Source organism: Geotrypetes seraphini, chromosome 7 (assembly GCF_902459505.1).
Source record: "Geotrypetes seraphini chromosome 7, aGeoSer1.1, whole genome shotgun sequence".
Classification (NCBI taxonomy): domain Eukaryota; kingdom Metazoa; phylum Chordata; class Amphibia; order Gymnophiona; family Dermophiidae; genus Geotrypetes; species Geotrypetes seraphini.
Window position 1 is genome coordinate 133,857,092 of NC_047090.1, and position 21,978 is coordinate 133,879,069.

General features: G+C 45.3%; 1 protein-coding gene across 2 annotated transcripts in view; it reads right to left on the reverse strand.

Moving 5' to 3' along the window:
* Positions 1-21,978, reverse strand: part of SOS2 (SOS Ras/Rho guanine nucleotide exchange factor 2) — a 292,583-nt gene that overhangs the window by 184,919 nt on the left and 85,686 nt on the right. For both annotated transcript variants that reach the window (XM_033951288.1, XM_033951289.1), the window contains 2 exons: positions 21,846-21,977; positions 15,957-16,121 (listed from right to left, as the gene is read on the reverse strand). In XM_033951288.1, coding sequence (XP_033807179.1) covers positions 15,957-16,121; positions 21,846-21,977 — 297 coding nt within the window. The remainder of the gene's footprint in view (positions 1-15,956; positions 16,122-21,845; position 21,978) is intronic.

Here is a 21,978-nt window from a genome sequence, read left to right on the forward strand (position 1 = left end):
ATCCCCCCATCTGTAGAGTTTGTATTTGTAACAGTATATGTTGCGAGAGGCCCTTTGATCTAAGAGTAGGTTAAGTTTTTTCTTAACGTCATGCAAGGCTTGCCTGGAAGCGTCATCTAGACGCGAAATATGTAGAGAACGATAGCTGGCAAGGTCCCGCGATAAGGCCAAGAGTTCCCCGTCCCGCTTCTTGTTCCGCGACGCGGTGTATGCCAATATATGGCCGCGCATAACCGCTTTAGCCGCCTCTCAATAGACAACGGGGCCTACATCTGTTACTGAATTAGTGTTATGGAACTCCTCCCATTTCTTTTGGAAAAACTCGTGAAATTCCGCATCTCTGTAAAGGAATGGGGACATCCGCCAAATACGACTCTCGGTCTGTGATCCGAATTGTAAGTCAAGGCTTAAGAGAGCATGGTCGGATACTAAAGGTGGGGAGAGACTCGCCGCCGATAGGTGCGGGAAGAGAGAGGCTGAGATGAGAAAGTAGTCAATGCGCGAGTGGGACAGATGGGGGTGAGAATAGAAAGAGAAATCAAGTTCAGAAGGGTGCAGAGTGCGCCAAGAATCCAGCAAGTCCAGCTCTTTAATGAGAAAGTGTACCCCTCTAGCGAAGTGTCCCTTTGGTACCGGCTTAGCCGGTCTACGATCCCATTGGGGATGTGCAACAAAATTGAAGTCGCCTCCCATTATGATCGGTTGAGGCATGAGAGGTGCTAAGTGACCCACCACAGACGAAAAGAAGGCCTGAGAAAGCAATGTTACTTACCATAACAGTTGTTATCCAGGGACAGCAGGCAGCTATTCTCACTAGTGGATGATGTCATCCGACAGAGCCCCGACACGGACATCTTGAAAGCATGTCTTGCTTGAAGAAACTTAGAAGTTTCGAGATGCCCGCACCGCGCATGCGCCAGTGCCTTCCCGCCCGATGTACCGGGCGTGTCTCCTCAGTTCAGGTAGCTAGCCTGAGAAGCCAACCCAGGGGAGGTGGGTGGGACGTGAGAATAGCTGCCTGCTGTCCCTGGATAACAACTGTTACGGTAAGTAACATTGCTTTATCCCAGGACAAGCAGGCAGGTATTCTCACTAGTGGGTGACCTCCAAGCTAACCCCAATGGGATGGTGGGAGAGTTGGCAATTTCAAGAGAATAAATTTTGTAACACTGTTTGGCCAAACTGTCCATCCCGTCTGGAAAAAGTGTCCAGACAATAATGAGAGGTGAATGTATGAACCGAGGACCAAGTGGCAGCCTTACAAATCTCCTCAATCGGTGTCGATCTGAGGAAGGCTACAGAGGCTGCCATTGCTCTGACCTTATGGGCTGTGACCTTACAGGGAAGGGATAATCCAGCCTGGGCATAGCAGGAAGAGATACAAGCCGCCATCCAGTTAGAGATGGTGCGCTTCGATACAGGTCGTCCCAACTTGTTTGGATCAAAGGAGACGAAAAGTTGAGGAGCAGTTCTGTGAGGCTTTGTGCGATCCAAGTAGAAAGCTAAAGCACGTTTACAGTCCAGAGTGTGCAAAACAGCTTCCCCAGGATGAGAATGAGGCTTTGGAAAGAACACTGGAAGCACGATGGATTGGTTGATGTGAAATTCAGAGACCACTTTAGGCAGGAATTTCGGATGAGTACGAAGAACCACCTTGTCATGATGGAATACAGTGAACGGTGGATCCGCCACTAGGGCCTGAAGCTCACTGACGCGGCGAGCAGACATGAGGGCCACCAGAAAAACCACCTTCCAGGTGAGATACTTAAGTGGAGCCTTGGTGAGAGGTTCAAACGGAGGCTTCATGAGATGAGACAGGACAACATTGAGATCCCAAACCACAGGAGGAGGTTTGATAGGAGGGTTGACATGAAAAAGACCTTTCATAAATCTGGAAACCACAGGATGAGCAGACAAAGGTTTCCCCTGTAGAGGCTGATGGAAAGCCGCAATAGCACTCAGGTGGACTCGTATAGAGGTAGACTTGAGACCAGACTGAGATAGGTGTAAAAGGTAGTCCAATACAGAAGAAAGGGAAGCTCGCTGAGGTTCCGTGGCATTGGAAATACACCAGGAGGAGAATCTAGTCCATTTTTGGGAGTAGCATTGTCGAGTAGCAGGCTTCCTGGAAGCCTCCAAAACCTCCCTCACTGCTTGAGAAAACTGGTGAGGAGTTATGTTGAAAGGAACCAAGCTGTCAGGTGGAGGGACTGCAGATTGGGATGAAGTAGTGAACCTTGATGTTGAGTGAGAAGTGAAGGAAACACTGGAAGAAGTATGGGCTCCCTGCTGCTGAGTTGAAGTAGAAGGGAGAACCAAGGTTGTCTGGGCCATCGAGGAGCAATTAGAATCATGGTGGCATGGTCTGATCTCAACTTGACCAGAGTCTTCTGAATGAGAGGAAAAGGAGGAAACGCATATAGGAAGCGATTCTCCCAATCCAGCAGAAAAGCGTCTGCCTCGAGACGGAGAGGAGTGTAGATCCTGGAGCAAAACTGAGGCAGCTTGAAGTTGTGGGGGGCTGCAAAGAAATCTATCTGAGGTGTCCCCCATTGTGCAAATACCCGATGAAGGGGTTTGGAATTGAGCGTCCATTCGTGAGGTTGGAGAAGACGGCTCAATTTGTCTGCCAAGACATTGTCCTTCCCCTGAATGTAGACAGCCCTGAGGAAGGTGTTGTGTCGGACCGCCCAATCCCAGACTCGAAGAGCTTCCTGGCAAAGAGAGGCCGAGCCCGTGCCCCCTTGCTTGTTTACATAATACATGGCGACCTGATTGTCGGTGCGAATGAGGACTACCATGTTGTGAAGCAGATGTTGAAAAGCCTGAAGAGCATTGAAGATGGCTCTGAGCTCCAGAAGATTGATTTGATGGAGTCGTTCCGCACTGGTCCAGAACCCCTGAGTGCGAAGACCATCCAGATGAGCTCCCCATGCATAGTTCGATGAATCGGTCGTGAGAACCTTCTGGTGGGGAGGAGAGTGAAACAGCAAACCTCTGGATAGATTCGAAGAGGTCATCCACCAAAGAAGAGACTGCCGTAGAGCAGGAGTGACTACAATGTGGCGGGACAATGGGTCGGACACCTGAGTCCACTGAGATGCCAAGGTCCATTGAGGGATTCTGAGATGTAGTCTGGCAAAAGGCGTCACATGAACTGTGGATGCCATGTGACCCAAGAGGACCATCATGTGTCTCGCTGAGATGGACGGGCGAGAAGACACCGACTGGCAGAGTAGAAGAAGAGCATCCATGCGCTGAGGAGGAAGGAACGCTCGAAGTTGGATGGTATCCAGGACCGCCCCGATGAAGGGGAGAGTCTGGGTGGGCTGAAGATGTGACTTGGGAAAGTTGATCTCGAAGCCCAAGTTCTGCAGAAAACAAATCGTGGTCAAGGTCGCCTAAATGACCTCTGGGGCCGACGGGGCCTTGATGAGCCAGTCGTCGAGGTATGGAAACACCTGAAGACCCATGTTCCGGAGTGCCGCGGCCACCACCACCAGACACTTCGTGAAGACTCTGGGCGAAGAGGAAAGGCCAAATGGAAGCACTCGATACTGCAGATGTAGATGTCCCACCCGAAATCTGAGGAACTTGCGGGAGGCCGGATGAATCGGGATGTGAGTGTAGGCCTCCTTGAGGTCCAGAGAGCATAACCAATCGTTCTGCTCGAGGAGGGGATAGAGAGAGGCAAGGGTCAGCATACGGAACCGCTCCTTGACCAAAACTTGTTGAGGGACTCGAAGGTCCAAAATGGGCCGCAGATCGCCCGTCTTCTTCGGAACTAGGAAATACCTGGAGTAAAACCCTTGGTTTTGCTGATCTAACGGGACCGGCTCGACGGCCCGAAGCCGAAGCAAAGCTTGGGCCTCCTGGAGAAGAAGAGCGGTCTGCGTTAAGTTTGTAAGGATACTCTCTTGGAGGGTGGTCCGGGGGGACCCATTGGAAATGAAGAGAGTATCCCTCTCTTACGATGGTAAGGACCCAAAGGTCTGTGGTGATCGCCTCCCATCGATGACAAAAATGATGGAGATGACCCCCTATGGGAAAAACAGTGGAAGACAGAACGTCGGTTATGCTCCCTGGAAGAGAGTCAAAAAGGCTGAGTAGCCTTGGGTGCAGCCGGCATCTGAGGCTTCTGCTGAGTCTTTTGCGGAGGCTGTCTCTTCGCAGGCTGTCTCGCAGGAGGAGTCTGCCTCGGTTGATAACGCCGCTGGTAAATTTGAGGCGGTCTGGATGGACGAGACTGCTGAGGCTTCGGTTTAGGACGTAGAATAGACTGAAAAGACTTTTCATGGTCCGACAGCTTTTTAGTAACAGTTTCGATGGACTCATCAAATAGATCCGCTCCTGCACAAGGTACATTTGCAAGTCTGTCTTGAAGGTTCGGATCCATATCGATGGTTCGAAGCCATGCCAGACGACGCATGGCAACCGAACATGCCGCCGCTCGAGCCGAGAGCTCAAAGGCATCGTAGGAGGATTGCATCAGTTGAAGGCGTAAGTGGGACAGGGTCGCCACCACCTCTTCAAACTGGAAACGAGCCTGAGCATCGATGAAAGGAGTGAACTTGCGGAGCACCGGCAAGAAAAAATCCAAGTATGAAGAGAAGAAAAAGTTGTAGTTGAGCACTCGAGTCGCCATCATCGAGTTCTGATAGATACGTCTACCAAACTTATCCATCGTTCTCCCTTCTCTGCCCGGAGGAACGGAAGCATAGACTTGGGAAGGATGAGAACGTTTGAGAGAGGACTCGACTAGAAGGGACTGATGAGAAAGTTGAGCTCCCTCAAACCCCTTGTGGTGAACGATGTGGTATCGAGCATCCAGTTTACTGGGAACTGCAGGTAAGGAATACGGTGTCTCAAAACAGCGCATGAAAGTCTGGTCCAGCAGCTTGTGTAGAGGAAGCCGAAGTGTCTCCGCTGGAGGGTGAGGCAAATGCATGGTGTCCAAATACTCTTTAGAATATTTGGACCCAGTGTCCAAAGTCACATCCAAGTCATCCGCCATCTGTCGAAGAAAGGATGAGAAAGACAGTTGGTCTACCAAGGCCGGCCGACGAGACGGGCTAGAAGACGTGGAAGCCTCCGGGTCCAGGGAGAGCTGGGAACGGCAGGGAGAATAGGAGGTAGATGGTTCCTCATACTCCGGCCCCTCCGGCTGGGACACATCCGACGAGGAGTATCCCAAACGCTGCATCTTCTTCTGCGGAGACACCTCCGAATGACGTGAGGAGTGTCGAGAAGAGTGCCGAGATCGATGCCCCTCCCGGTGACGGGACGGAGAACGAGATCTTCTATGCATCGATTGGTCCTTTGAAGCCTCAAAGGAATGGATAGGGCTCGATGCAGTGGATCGTAGAGGTGGCAGAGATGCGGATTCACGCAGCGCCACCCAGGTCTGGTATGGAGTGCGGAAGAACTCCTCCTGCGATGCAGTATGCCCAGGACTACGATTATCAGGAGCTGCCCTAGCACCCTGGTGGCGTGGAGGTGTGATGGGCTCCAAAGGTGGCTTTTCAGGAAGGGAAGCCCTCCTGGAGGATTCCGCCGCCCTCCGCCGATCCCCCTCGTCGAGCAGAGAGATCGAACGACGAGGAGGAGGGGTGAGGGGGCGGACCGCCCTCTGAAACCCTGGGTGGGAAGCTCACCGTGAATGTTGGCGATAAGCCGGGGTCCCATAGTGCGCATAAGCTCGACAAACTGAGCTTCGAGCAGGGAACGAAGCGAAGCCGATATGGAGGGATCCGCACCGAAAGGGGGTCCTCCTGCAAGGTCTTCGCGTTCCTTCGTGGCCAAGTGCTTCTGCTTGGTAGCTTTATGGCACTTTGATGACCACAGGAGGGACAGTGGAAGGCGGGTACCTGAACCGAGGAGACGGAGGCAGGCGCCGATGCTGAACTCGATGCTGAAGCCGGTGCGAACGATGCAGGCTTCACGATGCTCGATGCAGGAGTCGTCGATGCAGGTTTCAAACTGACCGGCGAAACCTCAACAGCCGCAGTAGCAGAGATTGTCCTTGGCAGTCTCCATCTTGAACATCGACTCCCAGAGCAAGCAGCGCCGCTTAAACGAGCGCGCAGTGAGCGTGGAACAAGGCCGGCACGATTTCGGAATGTGTTCCGGACCAAGACACTGAAGGCAGCGTCGGTGTGGGTCCGTCAGCGAAATCGCACGCTGGCACTTGCTGCACTTTTTAAAACCGGGTGATTGGTCGGGACATAGGCCGGAAAATCGACGTTGCAAGGTCGAAGCCGCTAGGCCGCAGCCACGAGGCCGGCCCCGGCCGAACCGCCGGAAAGAAATAATTTTTTAAGTTTTTTTTTTTTTTTTTTTTTTAAATAAAGTAAAATTGAAATAAAGTCAAAGAAATAAACAGAAACGCGGGTTAAAGAAGGCAAAAAACTGAATTTCAGTCAGTGCAGAATGAAGTACAAACTTCTCAGCTCCGCGGAAAGAAAAGAACTGAGGAGACACGCCCGGTACATCGGGCGGGAAGGCACTGGCGCATGCGCGGTGCGGGCATCTCGAAACTTCTAAGTTTCTTCAAGCAAGACATGCTTTCAAGATGTCCGTGTCGGGGCTCTGTCGGATGACATCACCCACTAGTGAGAATACCTGCCTGCTTGTCCTGGGATAATACGTATTAGGTGCGTAGATATTGCACAGAAGTAAATGTTTGCCCCATAGTTCGCCCACGAGGATAAGAAACCTCCCATTGGGGTCATCATTTGGCTATGCAGGTGGAAGGGAAATTCTTACTTATGAGAATTGCCACCGCCGCATTTCCGAGAGGTAAATGATGCAGAGTGTACCTGTCCCACCCAGTCCCCTACGCAGTTTCCCATGTATCCCCAGAGCTCAGATGGGTCTCCTGTAGGAATGCTATGTCTGTGTGTTTCACGCTTAAGGGTATGCTAATATTTTGGTACGCTTAATGGGTGAATGTATCCCATCTACATTTAAGGATTTAACATGCAAATGTACCATTGAACCGACAGATACATATGAAGCATACACATAATAACCAAAAGAGGAGCGGTAGAGGCCGTGCCAAGCCTGTGCCGTCCACTCACCGAGAGATTATCTAAGTAACCTGCACATACCGTAACTGTGACTCAGCATTGAAGGATTCATACAAGCATGCCAAACACCCCCTCAGACATATCCCTCATGCTTTACCCGAACCAAACACCCATCTACATCCCAGGCAATCACCATACAGATATCCACCAGAGAAAATCAAGCAAACAAACCCATACAAACACCATCCAGTCCAACATGCACCCAAACACTCATTCGCCCTCCCCTCCCAGCCCACCCAATAGACATCACAGCAGAGGAAAATCCTCGCTAATCCCCAACTTTTAAGTCAAAACCAACAGGTAGCCCCGGTCTGCGGCAATGCGTGATATGGGCTATTCCATCACGTCCAAGACCCCTTCATAAATAAGATGGCCCAGACCCATATGTTAACAGTAATAAAATAAGAGTAAAAATAAATATAAATATAAAGGTCAGATGGGGAGCGAGGTATCAGGCGCTCAAGCCCCCCAAAAAAAAGAATCTTGCAGAAGGAAAGAACATGCTAATCAAAAGAAAGTAACTGTAACTGATAAGTTCCATAAGGCAAACATGGTTCACAGATACCACTGGGTAGGGTCAGCTGAAGCATGTGCACCACAGGTGCAATCAAAACTGGAAAACAGGGAGCCAATGTATCAGGCAGCCTCGCCCGAGCATTAGGAAAAGGGCCGAGCATTGCACAGGAGGTGGTCCCCGATAGGACACAGATGCCCAGGCTCCGCTACAAGACCACCTTATGCCGGGAACAGGCAGAAACTGGCAGCTTCAGCGTATCGCCACCCAGCACAGGACATTCAAGAGAGTCACCCCTGGCACACCATAGCAGAGTGAAGGATCTTCATAACAGCATCAACATCAGCAGCCCCCTGTCAGACTGCTTGCCCAAAATGTAACAAGAAAACAAGGCATATGGGGGTCGGTCCGGGGACCGGTGGAAGAAGGAGTCCCCTACAGATCAAGAGACCCCCCGGTCCCTGCGTGCAATCGCAGGAAGGGATTTGATGAAGCCCTCCAACGCCTCCGGAGTATCATAAAAAGTAGTGGTGTTATTGTAAGATACTCGGGCCCTAGTCGGGTACAAGAGGGCAAAAGCGGATGTTGCGCTTGAAGAGCTCGCTGCAGTAAGGCGCCATGGCCCGACGTCTAGACGAGACCTGAGGGGAGAAATCTTGGAAGAAAAGAATCTTGTGCCCCTCAAATTGTAAGTTCATATTTTTGTCACGTCGATAGGCAGCAAGCACCCTCTCCTTCACAGCGTAATTGTGGAACCTTGCAATGACCGGTCGGGGCCTGGTGTCATCCACTCCCGCCGTAATCCCAGTCTATGGGCGCGCTCAATAAAGGAACGGCGCCGGTTTATCAGGCAGGCCAACAACCTTAGGCAGCCATTCCTCCAGCCAGCATCGCAGATCCACATCGCGAATGGTAGTTAGGGACCCCCACAAACCGGCGATTATTACGTCGGCCTCTGTTCTCCTGATCTTCGAGGCATTCCAATAAAGTCTTGTTTGTAGATTCCAGCGTGCGCAGCCTTTCCTCATGGTTAGCCACTGTGTCCTCCTGCTGAGCAATGCGGTCCTCAGCCCTCTGCAGCCGCCCGGCCTGGGAATCAAGGCTTTCCTTTATGCCCTCCATGAAGGTATGGATGGTGGGCCAACTTGTCTTCCATGACCAGCGTGAGGGATCGGGTCAGCTCCTGAATCGCCGCTATGGCCTCCAGGGTAAAAACCGGCGCCTCATGGCCGTCCGCCATTTTGGCGTCCGTTCCCCTCTGTTTGTCCCTAGCGGTTCGTGCGGGTTTAGCGGCCCATCAACACGTCCCGCTGCAAGGAAAAGGGATAAGAATAACACGGCCACTCGAGGGACAACCGATGCCTCTTTAAAACGGGACCGACGGCCAGGGTAAAGCTGCGAAATGTAGCGAGATATGTGCGCGCGGCCCGGAGCTACTCAGAGGCACGTCCGATCACTCTCCCCGGCATCAACGTGCCCTCCCCACTTCTGCCTGCATTTTAATATTAATGATTTCTTTATTAAGTTGCTATGGGAGTTGGAACATGTACACTAAGGTCACATAAGATTGCTAGTTTTATGTTTGGCTAAGATAATGTTTATATTTTATTATTATTTTGTAATGCTGTAATTGGTAAGTTACCCTCAAAGGATTTCTTAAGTCTATTTTTTAATAGCTAATAGGAGATTAGCTAATTACTATTTTAGCTTTCTAATTGGTTCAAGAGCCTATAAATCAGAGATCAGGCCAGGGATAGATGGGAGCTGGGGAGGGTGAGCGGGAAATACTAAAACATAGACTTTCCTCAACTGCTCTCTAGTGCCCTAACCATGATCTTATATTCTGAAATGTAACCTAAAAATACTAATCTAGACAACACTTTTTATATAAAAATCTAACAGAGACTCTTAAAGGCTAATACTACGCCTACAGTGACTTTGCTGAAAAAGTAGAGTACTGAAATAAAACAAAGTAAAAGAGAAGGACAATGAAGAAACCTACTGAAGCCCAAGTTTTAATACCTTTTTCCAGAGTTTGAATGACAGCAGATAAGATATTCCAATGGAGTTTTTCATGGAAGAATTATATATTGGCCTTATTCAGTGATAGCAAGATGTTAATAGAGTTTTAGATTGTCATAACATCAAACAGGACTTTAGACAAGGGGCTCCTTTTTATAATTAGGATTCCAATAAATAGACACTTTTCTCACACATGTCACCTGCCCTCAGCCTATCTGCTTTTTCTTGCTCTCATTCTCAGGCTCCTTTTATCAAGCTGCGCTAGCAGGGTTAATGCGCGCGACATTTCATCACGCGTTAACCCCTGCGCTGGCCAAAAACTACCGCCTGCTCAAGAGGAGGCGGTAGCGGCTAGCGCGGCCGGCAGTTTAGCGCGCATTAAACCGCAAGCGCGGCTTGCTAAAAGGAGCCCGAGAGCGAGAGCAAGAAAAAGCAGACAGGCTGAGGGCCGGTGACATGTGTGAGAAAAGTGTCTATTTATTGGAATCTAATTGTAAAAAGATAAAACAAAAGTACAGTGGTACCTTGGTTTAAGAGCATAATTCATTCCAGAAGCATGCTTGTAATCCAAAGCACTTATATATCAAATTTCCCCATAGGAAAATAATGGAAACTCGAACAATTCATGTGAAATCTTCTCATTAACTGTCAAATTAATTACATTTTAGTGCAGGCCTTTAATACAACTGTAGTTATGGAAATAAATATTAAATAAGAACAAAAATAAATAAAAGAAAGACGAAAAGAAAAATAAACGGGGAGCGAGTTGAAATCAGTTATTAAGGTAGCTTGGCCACCACAACAGGACTACCTTTGCAAGCAGGGGAAGGTGCCGTTGCCCAGCTCCAGGAGCAACCGAAAACAGCAGGGTCAGAAGGGAAAAGGCTGGCCATCGGTTCATTGAAGCAAAAGTCCCAAAGAAGCCAAAGGAAGCAGTCTGAGACAGAAGGCAGGAGGGCGGAATGACCGAAGGCAGCAGGCCAAGGAGAGAAAGTGGGCCACAGAAGATCCATCAAGGTGAAACCCACCACTGGCGAATCACAGCTCCGGCATCCACTCCAGGTCCCCAACTCACAACCAGACTCCTAAGGCATACCACAGCCCCATCAATAAGCAGAGACACCAAACTGATCTCGGAGCCCCACAGCTGCCAATGAGGGAAAAGCTGAAGGGCCTCAAAGTCAATCACCCTCATCAGGACAGATTCGGAGCATAGCAGGTAGGAAATCCACATTACCAATTAAGGTTAGAATCAAATTTATGTGCTCGTACTGCAAGGCAATGCTCGTTTTGCGAATTACAATTTGCTGGAGTGTTTTGCTTGTCTTGCAAAACTCGTAAACCGAGGTTTGACTGTACTGTACTTCGCAAAAGTGAAGAACTTGCCCAAGCTGGCGTAGTTTTTCTGCATAGCGCAGGGGGCAGCGCGCGCTAAAAACAGCTTAGTAAAAAGGAGCCCTAATTCTCACTGTTCATTTTCACTCTGTTTGTAAAAATAAACACACCACCTGTCAAGGGGCACCACAGTTTAAATGAGACTGAAATATATCAGATCATGCCAACTGTGTTTTGGTCAGTTGCCAAATGTGTTTTGACTAATTGCAGTGATCTTTATATGTTTGTATGTTGCGCAATCTTTGGGGACTTCATTCGTCAAACCCTCTTATAGGTTCTTTTTATTTATGCTAATTAGTTTACTGGCCACAATTTTTACTCATACTTTTCCTGTTAATATGTTTGCTCAAACTCTCCTTTATTCCGGTTCATTGGGGTCACCAACCCTGCAAAAATACCAGAACATCTACCCCTTGACCCACAAATTTACAAGAAATCCCTCTCTCAGTAAATTCATCCTCATTAATTCATAGAATACCTTCATCCTCAGGCATACTACCCGCTTCCTGGGAGCCAGATCTAAAAAAACTTAAAATTAGTCTACTTAACACACGTTCTATTAAGTCCAAATATCATTTAATCAGGGACACTAACACAGCACTCCTTCGAATTTCTATGCCTAACTGAAACATGGCTCTCCGACGGGGAAGAAGCTTATCTTTCCTATGCATGTCCACCAGGTTTCTCTTTTCTTTACAACCATCAGATACAAAAACGTTGAGGAGAGCTTGCAGTTATCTCGCGTGACTCTGTGTCTATTGACATTGAATACTCACCACCTAATTCTACCATTGAATTCCTTCAATTTAAAATTAACTCAACACCTAAAATAGATGCTCTCTTACTTTACTTACCCCCTCCAGTCAATCACAATGAACTTACTAACTTACAATTTCTTCTCTTTGAATACAGTTCTTCTACATCGCACCCTTTGATTCTTGGAGATTTTAATATTCATTTTAATGATCGTGACAATACCATCAACTTTGGAAATGCTTACCCATATTAATAATCTTGATCTACTGCCCTTAGTGACTGACCCAACACACCGAGTGGGGACATACAATAGACATGATTCTAACTCCCAACTCTGCTTCTTCTAATTACTCTTTGTGTCCTAACTGGCCCATCCCTTGGTCTGATCATCATCTTATTTCAGTGAATCACACAATTATGCATGCCAACCTCAACACTATGCCCCAAACTATCAAATACCGTGACCTGAGTAAAACTTACTTGCGAAACAATATCATCAAATTTTGTCCTTGATTTTTAGTTCCTAATCCTTCTACTAATCCTTCTACTCTAAACAATCAAGTAGACCAATGGAAAGTCGCAACAAATGCCTTTATGAATAAAGTAGCCCCAATCGAGACTAGAGTAATCTCGCCTCGGAAAAATCTCTAATCCTTGGTTACGGTATAACTAGCCAATATTAAAAAAAACAATTAAGGGCCATTAGAATGTAGATGGAGAAAGAAAAAAAACTCTGGCTTAATTAGATAAATTCAAGGAACAGTCAATTTTCTACAAATTAAAAATTAATCTCCCAAAAACGAAATACTATTATGCCCAAATAGATAAAGCTAAAAATTCTTCAGCTCTCTACTCAATATTGAAATCAATAAACTGTCTGTCTCAAAAACAAACAAATCCAAATGTCAATTTGCCTACAGCTCAAGAGCTTGCATCCTACTTCATAGAGAAAGTGGAAAACATCAGAAAAACTTTGACCCACGTCAAATCATCAATTCTGGATATACAGCTTGAAGACTCAATTCCTCTTTTAGCAAGATGCATGTGATTCAATTTCCCTAGTCTTAAAGAGATTGAACGCCACATTCAAAATATTAACACTAAAGGATCTCAAGTAGAGTCAATTCCACCTTTGATTCTTAAGCATTTATTCTCTGTTTTTGGTCCTTATGGCCTCTTTTACAAAGCCGCACTAGTGGCTGCCACATGGCAACCCCGAAGCCCTTTAAATCAATATGGGCTTCGGGGCCGCTAGCGCAGCTTTGTAAAAGAGGCCGTTAGTCAAGGAAAGTTTACAAGTATTCTGCCTACTCCTTGGAAAGAAGCAATTATTCGGCCGATTATTAAAAATTACAAAATTAGTCCAAGCGAAAAAATTAATTATAGACCCATTGCCAATATTCCATTTTTAGCAAAGCTAACAGAAAAGGTCGTATTCACTCAAATCTCAGAATTTATAGAAAAGTCAAATATCACTCCAGAGAACATTCACTAACAGGCATGTCTACCATTATACATTACCATCTGGTTCATCACAAGTCTGTGCTTTTAATTTCTCTTGATCTTTCCTCTGCATTTGATATTGTGGATCATGACCTCCTGCTCGGATGCCTTGAAGCTATTGGTATCACTAAACACGTTCTTGCATGGTTTTGCTCCTACTTTGAAAACAGATCTGCCACTGTTTCATTAATAATGCAATTTCAAGGAAAATTTCTTAAACTATGGAATTCCTCAAGGGTCTATCCTTTCGCCACTCCTGTTTAATATTTTCCTTGTGCCTCCAATGACCCTTTGCCAATGTCCCTTTGCCTTTAATGTGTTTGCATATGCAAACGTCATTCAACAATATTGAGAATCTTTCAGAAACTGTATCAATTATCAAGAAACTTGAGCAAATACATCAATGGTTTGCTACTCTCAACATTACCAAATCAAATGTGATGCTTTTTCTGTGGAAAGAAGGACTACCCCATTACCCTTACAGGTGCTACTATTCAGGCAGTCACTATCAAAATTTTAGGGGTCATATTTGATCAGAGACTGTCTTACCACGATCATATCAGCAGTATAGTTAAAGCAACATTTTTTTTGTTACGGCAAATTCGTTCAATTTCAAAATGGTTAGAACCAAAATCCTTAAACATATTAATTCCATTCATTGAATCATTTCTAAAATCAATTACCTGTAATCATCTTATTTAAGGTATTTGCTCAAAAAGAGATCAGGCATTTACAGCTAATTCAAAATGCTTCTATTAAAATCATCATGAATTGCAAAAAAGTTGACCATGTTTCACCACTTCTCAAAAAATTCATAATGGCTCCCAGTATCGCATAGAATAATTTACAAAATATGTCTGTTAACACTTAAGGGCTCAGCTCTAATAAGTCTTCAGCTTTCATCGACAGGATTCTAATTTACTACGCCTACCACTAGAAATACTTTGGTCTAATGACCAACATTTGCTAACCGTTCCATCACTTAAAACTATTAACACACGAAGACAATACATTTTTTCAGTCGTAGCCCCCCAATTGTGGAATTCTTTGCCAATCTACTTAAGGGAAGAAAGAAATATTGACAGATTTAAGAGTCAGTTGAAATGCTTTGTTTTTAAAGATGCTTTTGACTGCTAGACATCGTAAAAACAAAACCAAACCAAAAATCCCTCCTTTTGTAATTTTCCTTGATTGTCTCATTTGCCTCCAATTATATGTATTTCCTATCCCACTTCCCGTATTGGTCCTGTCTGTCTTGAAAGTCATGTATTTGCTATATGAACTTTTCTTCCCCTGTATATTATTATAAACGGTTTTTAGAATTGTGCGACACCTTGAATATATGATTAGGCGATCAATCAAATTTTAAATAAACTTGAAACCCTTATTTGTTATGTATGTTGCCTAGTAAGTTAATTATTTAACGTTAAAAAAATATCCATTTCAAAATCTTTGCCACTCAGAGCTCGGGGGTACTCAGTTGACTTGAAACAGTTAGGAAACATTACCTTAGATCACCACAGAATGAAATAAGAGCAGCTAGGATTAGGGCTAGACACAATGGCACCCAGGGCAGTAACAAAGCTAAGGATCCAGCTGGTGCCATGTGTCCTAAAGCTCTGCATTTTACCAACAGAGTGGACCCTCTGCATTGATCTAAGCAACTACCACTTCTAGCCACAACACCCCTTCCCCATAAAAAAAAACAACAAACAACTTATCAGCTTAGTTTTGTCATTCAGTGTTCTGATGATTCAACACATAGGCTACCTTTAAAACGCGGCTAAATGTTAAAGATATACAAGATATACCCCCTCCTTTACAAAGCCACGCTAGCGTTTTTAACGCCGGCCAGTGCGGTAACAGCTTGGACACTCATAGGAATTCTGAGAGCGTCAGAGCTGTGGCAGCCTGCGCTAAAAACGCTAGTGCGGCTTTGTAAAATAGGGGAATAAATTTCACTTAAAAGAAATCAAGCAAGAAAGAACTAGACGCCGTCAAGGGCTGGCATAGTTGTTTGGACTTTTTTATTATTATTTATTGACTTAGTAGTTTCCTTCTGAAATTAGAACTAGGATAAGGTGCTATACCTCTTCAATTACAATTACATGAGTTCTTATGAATCACTAATGTACCCCAAACAGGAGTTCAATGTGATTTACAGCAACTAAAGAGAGATGGTCATAACCAGGAATTACAAAGGAAACTGCACATCTAATATTAAAATCTACATATAAAATCCTTATCAGCTAGCACCTATTACTTATCTTTCAAATAAATAAGCTTTAAGGGCTTTTTGAAATATCTTTAAAACTATCTGGAGATGTTCCCCCATTTTACACCCACCTCTATCCTTCACCCACCACAACATACCTGATCTGGTTACTGTGGTGACTGCCTGGGCAGAGAATCAGGAATCTAGCCACTAGATGTCACCCTTTTAAAACCAATGACTACAATTCCCCCCAACCGACCCAAGAAGCAGAGCACCCAACTTGGAGATCAATATGGTAACTTTAAAACAAAGGACTTCTCTATTCTATTCTTTTCATCTTCTACTAGTAGTAAGAGGGCAAGAGAAACTTGCTGACAAGAGTAGTAATACAATAGATTTCACAGCAAGAAAGAAAATATCAATAGTGATTTAAACTTAACAGCAACCATGAATGGAGTCTTACCTTATCTGCACACATGGACACTTTAATATCCTGCTGGGATATTTCATAGTGTCGAATGTTGAACACGTAGTTACCAGCTAGCTTCAAAATGTCAGCAGAGATGTACTCCAGAACAGCCACAATGTAAAGTGACACATGATAGTCTATCTTATAGCCAAGGATCTCCTGGAAACATAACAGCAAACTCATTAAAAATTGCCTAACCAAACTGACTATCTCTTTTTTTTTTTAAATTCTTTATTCATTTTCATATTTTACATGAAGTGTACAAAATATTGAATTACAACTAAAGAATACACAATATCACTTTTATATCTATTACATAATATTCTAAACATATTTTTATCCCCTCCCCCACCCCCCACCTTTCAAGTACTTTCCAATCATCTTATACATATTGTATACCATATTTTAACATGTTATATAAAATTATTTTCACTACCCCCCCCTCCATATGTGCCATAAAGAAGACAACGAAAAGAAGAAAAGAAGAAGAGAAATCCTACTATTCATTCACTACAATATTTTGTCAATGGCCCCCATATTTTTATAAATTTAGGATATGTCCCTCTTTGTATTGCTATTGCTCTTTCCATTTTGAATATATAACAAATTGTATTCCACCAAAATGTATAATTAAGGTTTCTATGATTCTTCCAGTTATTGGTTATATGTTGAATAGCAACCCCTGTCATGACTAATAAGAGCTTGTTATTTTCTGGTGAAATTTGACTTTTTTTCCTATTCATCATTCCAAACAACACTGTATCATATGATATTGCTACATGATTTTCCATCAATTTATTAATTTGTGGCCAAATTGCATTCCAAAAACTTTTAATGTAGGGACAATGATATAGTAAATGATCCAATGTCCCAGGTTCCAGAGCCAGCATTTATTGGACTTAGAACTATCTAATTTTTGCAAACGTGTAGGGGTCCAAAATGCTCTATGTAATAAAAAGAACCAAGTTTGTCTCATAGATGCTGACACTGTACATCTCATTCTCCAAGACCAAATTAGTGGCCAATGAGATGCAGTACCGTATTTTCTCGCATATAACGCGCGCGTTATACGTGGTTTTTACGTACCGCACATACCCTTGCACGTTATACGCGTGAGCGCGTTGTACAAAATTTTTTTTACATAGTTCCCCCCCCCCCCCCGACGTCCGATTCACCCCCCCGCAGGACCGCTCGCACCCCCACCCCGAAGGACCGCTCGCACGCACCCCCACCCCCACGGACCACTGGCACGCACTCCCACCCGCACCCGCACCCCCACCCTGAAGGACCGCTCGCACCCCCACAGCCTCCCGACCCCCCCCCCCCCATCACCCAGGGGGGTTTGCGTCAAGGGCAGGAGGGCCTGGGATCCCTCCTGCCCGTAATGTAGTGCGGGGTGGGGGTAGGAGGTCGCCGTGGCCAGGAGGGTTTGGGCTCCCTCCTGGCCCGAACAACTAGCGGGGGGGGGGGGGTCGCCAGGGCCAGGAGGTCTTGGGCTCCCTCCTGGCCCGAAGTTGTCGGGGAGTTGGGGAGTCGGCGGGGCAAGAGGGCTTGGGCTCCCTTTTGCCCCGATCGTGTCGGGGAGTCGGGGGGGGCAAGAGGGCTTGAGCTCCCTCTTGCCCCGATCGTGTCGGGGTGCCGCGGTTGGCTGGGGCAAGAGGGCTTGAGCTCCATCTTGCCCCGATCGTGTCGGGGGTGCCGCGGTTGGCTGGGGCAAGAGGGCTTGAGCTCCCTCTTGCCCAGATCGTGTCGGGGAGTCGGGACCGCCAAGAGGAAGCAGCAGGGCACCGGTAGGAGCTTCTACATGATGGGGGGGTCGGGAGGCTGTGGGGGTGCGAGCGGTCCTTCAGGGTGGGGGTGCGGGTGGGAGTGCGTGCAAGTGGTCCTTCGGGGTGGGGGTGCGGATGCGTGCGAGCGGTCCTTCGGGGTGGGGGTGCGAGCGGTCCTGCGGGGGAGTTGAATCAGACGTCGGGGGGGCATCAGGCTTTCAGGGAGGGGACAGGACTTCAAGGGGGAGAGGAGAGTCGGGGCAGGCGAAAGGAGAGTCGGGCAGCATGTGCGGTATACAGGTATGCGCGGTATATAAAAATTTCTGTACATAAATTTGTGTTTTTCGCGTGCTATACCCGTGTGCGCGTTTTACACGGGTGCGCGTTATCTACGTGAAAATACGGTAATTTGATGCTTAACCCTTTCAGGACCATAAGGATCGTAGGCCAATTTTTGTGGTTTTGACGACATTTTTATGGTAAAAAGGGCTTGCAGATGCCAAAAAATTGATTTTTTTTTGTGAAATATCATTATTTTTATTTAAAAAATCACACTTCTGGCTTATGGACAGTGTGGCAAGTGAATCTTCTCGTCAATCTGGCAACAACGCTAATGAATGAATGTCGGAACCAGTTTGTTTACATAAAGGCAGTATCATATGGAATCCGTACATATCAAATTTAGAACTGTAGACTATCCCAATCAAAATTTATAGGATTTTAAAGTTATGGGACAAATATGTCCCTTGGTCCTGAAAGGGTTAATCTCAATGCTCCAAATATCTCTTAGACCATTTTTTGGTTTTTTATTCAAATATCCAGATATTAATTTATACTATAATGCGGCTTGATGCCCTAGGAAGTCTGCTTGGAAACATAAGAACTCTAAACTATATTGATTATTCAATGTTTTCCATTCAGGGAACCCAACCTGAATGGCCTGCTTCAATTGCAACCATTTAAAACTTTGTGTTTTACTAAGACCAAATCTATGTTGCAATTGTGGAAATTCCAGCAGTTTACCTTCTGAAATAACATCATTTAGAGACCGAATGCCTGCAATAATCCAGTTCTTCCAAAGGATTTGAGCTCCGCCAATTTTGATCTTGGAGTTTATCCATAAAGACTGATTAGTTGACTTGTTTATTGGGATAGGTGTTAATTTACTAATAAACCTCAACGTTTTCCAAGTATCCATTAATATCTTATTTTCTCTGTATCTTCTAGGCATGTTGATACTTGGAAGATGAACTAAATTTAGGGGAAACATAAGGCGCCATTCCAAATACAACCAATCCGGTGCATTATCTATAAGTTCTGGGAGGATCCAATACATACCCTGACGTAAAATATAGGCTTGATGGTACCTATAAAAATTTGGAAAATTTACCCCTCCCTCCTTAATTGATTTTTGCAAAGTTACTAAAGCTATTCTAGGTATTTTACCAAGCCAAAGAAATTTCATTAAAATGCTATTAAGCTTTTTATAAAAGGACCCCTGAAAATAAATAGGTATCATACTCATTTGGTAACAAACTACAGGCAACATCATCATTTTAATAGTTTGAACTCTCCCCCACCAAGAAATATGTAATGGGTTCCATTGCTCACACAACTCCGTAACTCTTTTTAATACAAATTTTTCATTTTCTTTTACAGTATCTTCAATTGTATTTTTAACTTGAATGCCAAGATATTTAAATCCTTCTTCCTTCCATATGAACGGAAAATCATCAAATAGTCCTTTTACACAATGAACATTTAAAGGTATAATTTCCGACTTACTCCAGTTAATTTTATAACCTGAAAATTTACCAAGCATATCAATTAATTCTAATAGACAAGATAAGGTAGACTCTGGATTTCTCAAATAAAGTAAAATATCATCCGCATATGCTGAAATTTTATATTCCATATCAGAATATGGAATACCCTGTATCCCCCTTGCTTGCTGTATTGCTAACAATAAGGGTTCTAATACAACATCAAATAACAAAGGAGATAAAGGACAACCTTGTTTAACTCCCCTCTGCAATTTAAAACCTTCAGATAACCTATTATTAATATTTAATCTTGCAATCGGGAAGCTATACAATGTTTTTACCATTTGTATAAATCCAGAACCTATACCAAACCACTCTAAAGCTTGATACATAAAATTCCATTCTACCCTATCAAACGCTTTTTCTGCATCCAATGAAACTGTAAAAGCTGGTTCATCCATTTTTTTTGATAAATTTAACATATGAAACAATAATCTAGAGTTATTAGAGGAATGCCTTTCAACAACAAAACCAGTCTGATGCGTGTCTATAATATGTCTATGTCTATATGTATATGTCTATAAACTGACTATCTCAACTAGAATGTTGATCTAAGCAGTAATGAGAAGTAAATGTGTGGACTGAGGACCAAGTGGCCGCTTTGCAAATGTCTTGAATTTAAGTGAAGCGTAAATGTGCAATAGAAGTTGCCATGGCTCTTACCCATATACTGTATACTCAAATATAAACTGATCTGATTATAAACAGAGATAGCCTTCCCCCCCTGCCAAAAAAAGGAGGAAAATATAACCAGGAAGTTTATATTCAATTGCCCTGCCTTGCACCCAGTCCTGGCCCCGACATAATGAGGAGGCAGCCATCCAGCAAGGGAGGGGCAGGAACACAGAAAGCTTGCTCCTGCCAATACATCGCTGGACCACCAGAATTTAAAAGCGAGCGAGAACCAGAAGGCCTTGAGCATGAGCAGATGCTCAAGGCCCAGCCCAGCCAAGAGGGAGGATCTTCGGGCACGGCATGTCCTGTGCGTTGGTGCTGGTGCCAAATTGGGGTAAGGGATGGTGTTTGGGTGGGTGTGGGATGCCGGATCGTGGGGGGGGGCGCACTATGCGAGCAGGGGGAGGCAATGCCAGTACGGGTGGGCAATGCGTACTCAGGAGGGTGTGGAGCAGCGCCGGTGGCCTCAAGGGTGGGGGGATAAGGTGAAGCAGCACCGGTGGCTTTAGGGGGAGAACGAATCAAGCGAGTTTCCATTCATTCCTATGGGGAAACTCACTTTGATATGCGAGCAATTTGGTTTACAAGCATGCTTCTGGAACAAATTATGCTCGTAAACCAAGGGTCCACTGTACTAGCATTTTCCACAAAGCATCAGCCCTTTATACCAGTGATGCCACTGGGAAAAGACGGTTTCTCTACCTCCATCCGCTAAAAGGTAGGAAGTACAACCCACCAGGATGATAATTCTCTAACCCCTATTTGTCCTGTTTGTCCATTTTAATTAGATTGCAAGCTCTATCGAGCAAGGGTTGTCTCTTACATGTTGAATGTACAGCGCTGCACACGTCTAGCAATGCTATAGAAATTATTAGTAGTAGTAGGGTTACCAGACAGATTTACCTTGACATGTCCTCTTTTTAGACTGTGCAGGCATCCTGACAGTATCCTCACTCTCTCCAGTCTAGCCCCCATCCTGGAGTCAGGTCTGGCTTTCGTGAGTCTCCCTTGTCACTAGTACCTTCTCATGCGCTGCAATTTAAAAACTTCAAGCAGCCAGCAGTTTTAGCAACGAGATCCTTCTGACATCGGCCTGCCCCGGAAGCCTTCACTCTGCAACACCTCTTGTTCCCATGAAGGCGGGCTGCCATAGAGTGAAGACTTCAGGAGCAGGCTGAAGGCAGAAGGATCATGTTACTAATGCTATCAGTTGCCCAAAGTTTTTAAACTGCAACGCTGGAGAAGATACTAAGGACTGGGAAGACTCATGAGAGCCAGACCCAGATTGGCCCAGGTGGGAGGCTGGAGAGAGAGAGGCTGTGCAGAGGGGAGGAACAGTATGGGGGGAGACTAGCAGGATGCCGGGGGCGGTCATTATAGGGGGAGACAAACAGGAGGCAAGGCAGGGCATCATGGGTGGGACAGGAGGTGGGCATGGGTGAGGTCAAGTGTCCTCTTTTTTGACTTAGAAAATATGGTAAATCTAAGTAGTAGTATGATGCAGCTTAGACATTAAAGAAGCATTGTTTTTGCATCAAAATTATACAAACTCACTTTCCTTCTCTCTCCCCATTTCCAAATACTAAATGCAAGCAGAATGGTTTCTTGATCCCTACCTTTAACAAAGGATGTATTTTTTCCACTGGCAGGAGGAGAGGACTTCTCCTTTTCCGCTTCTCAATGGCAGATTGTGCATCTGCTATTGCCCACTTATCAATAGGATAGGGGAATGTCTTCTGAACTCTTTCC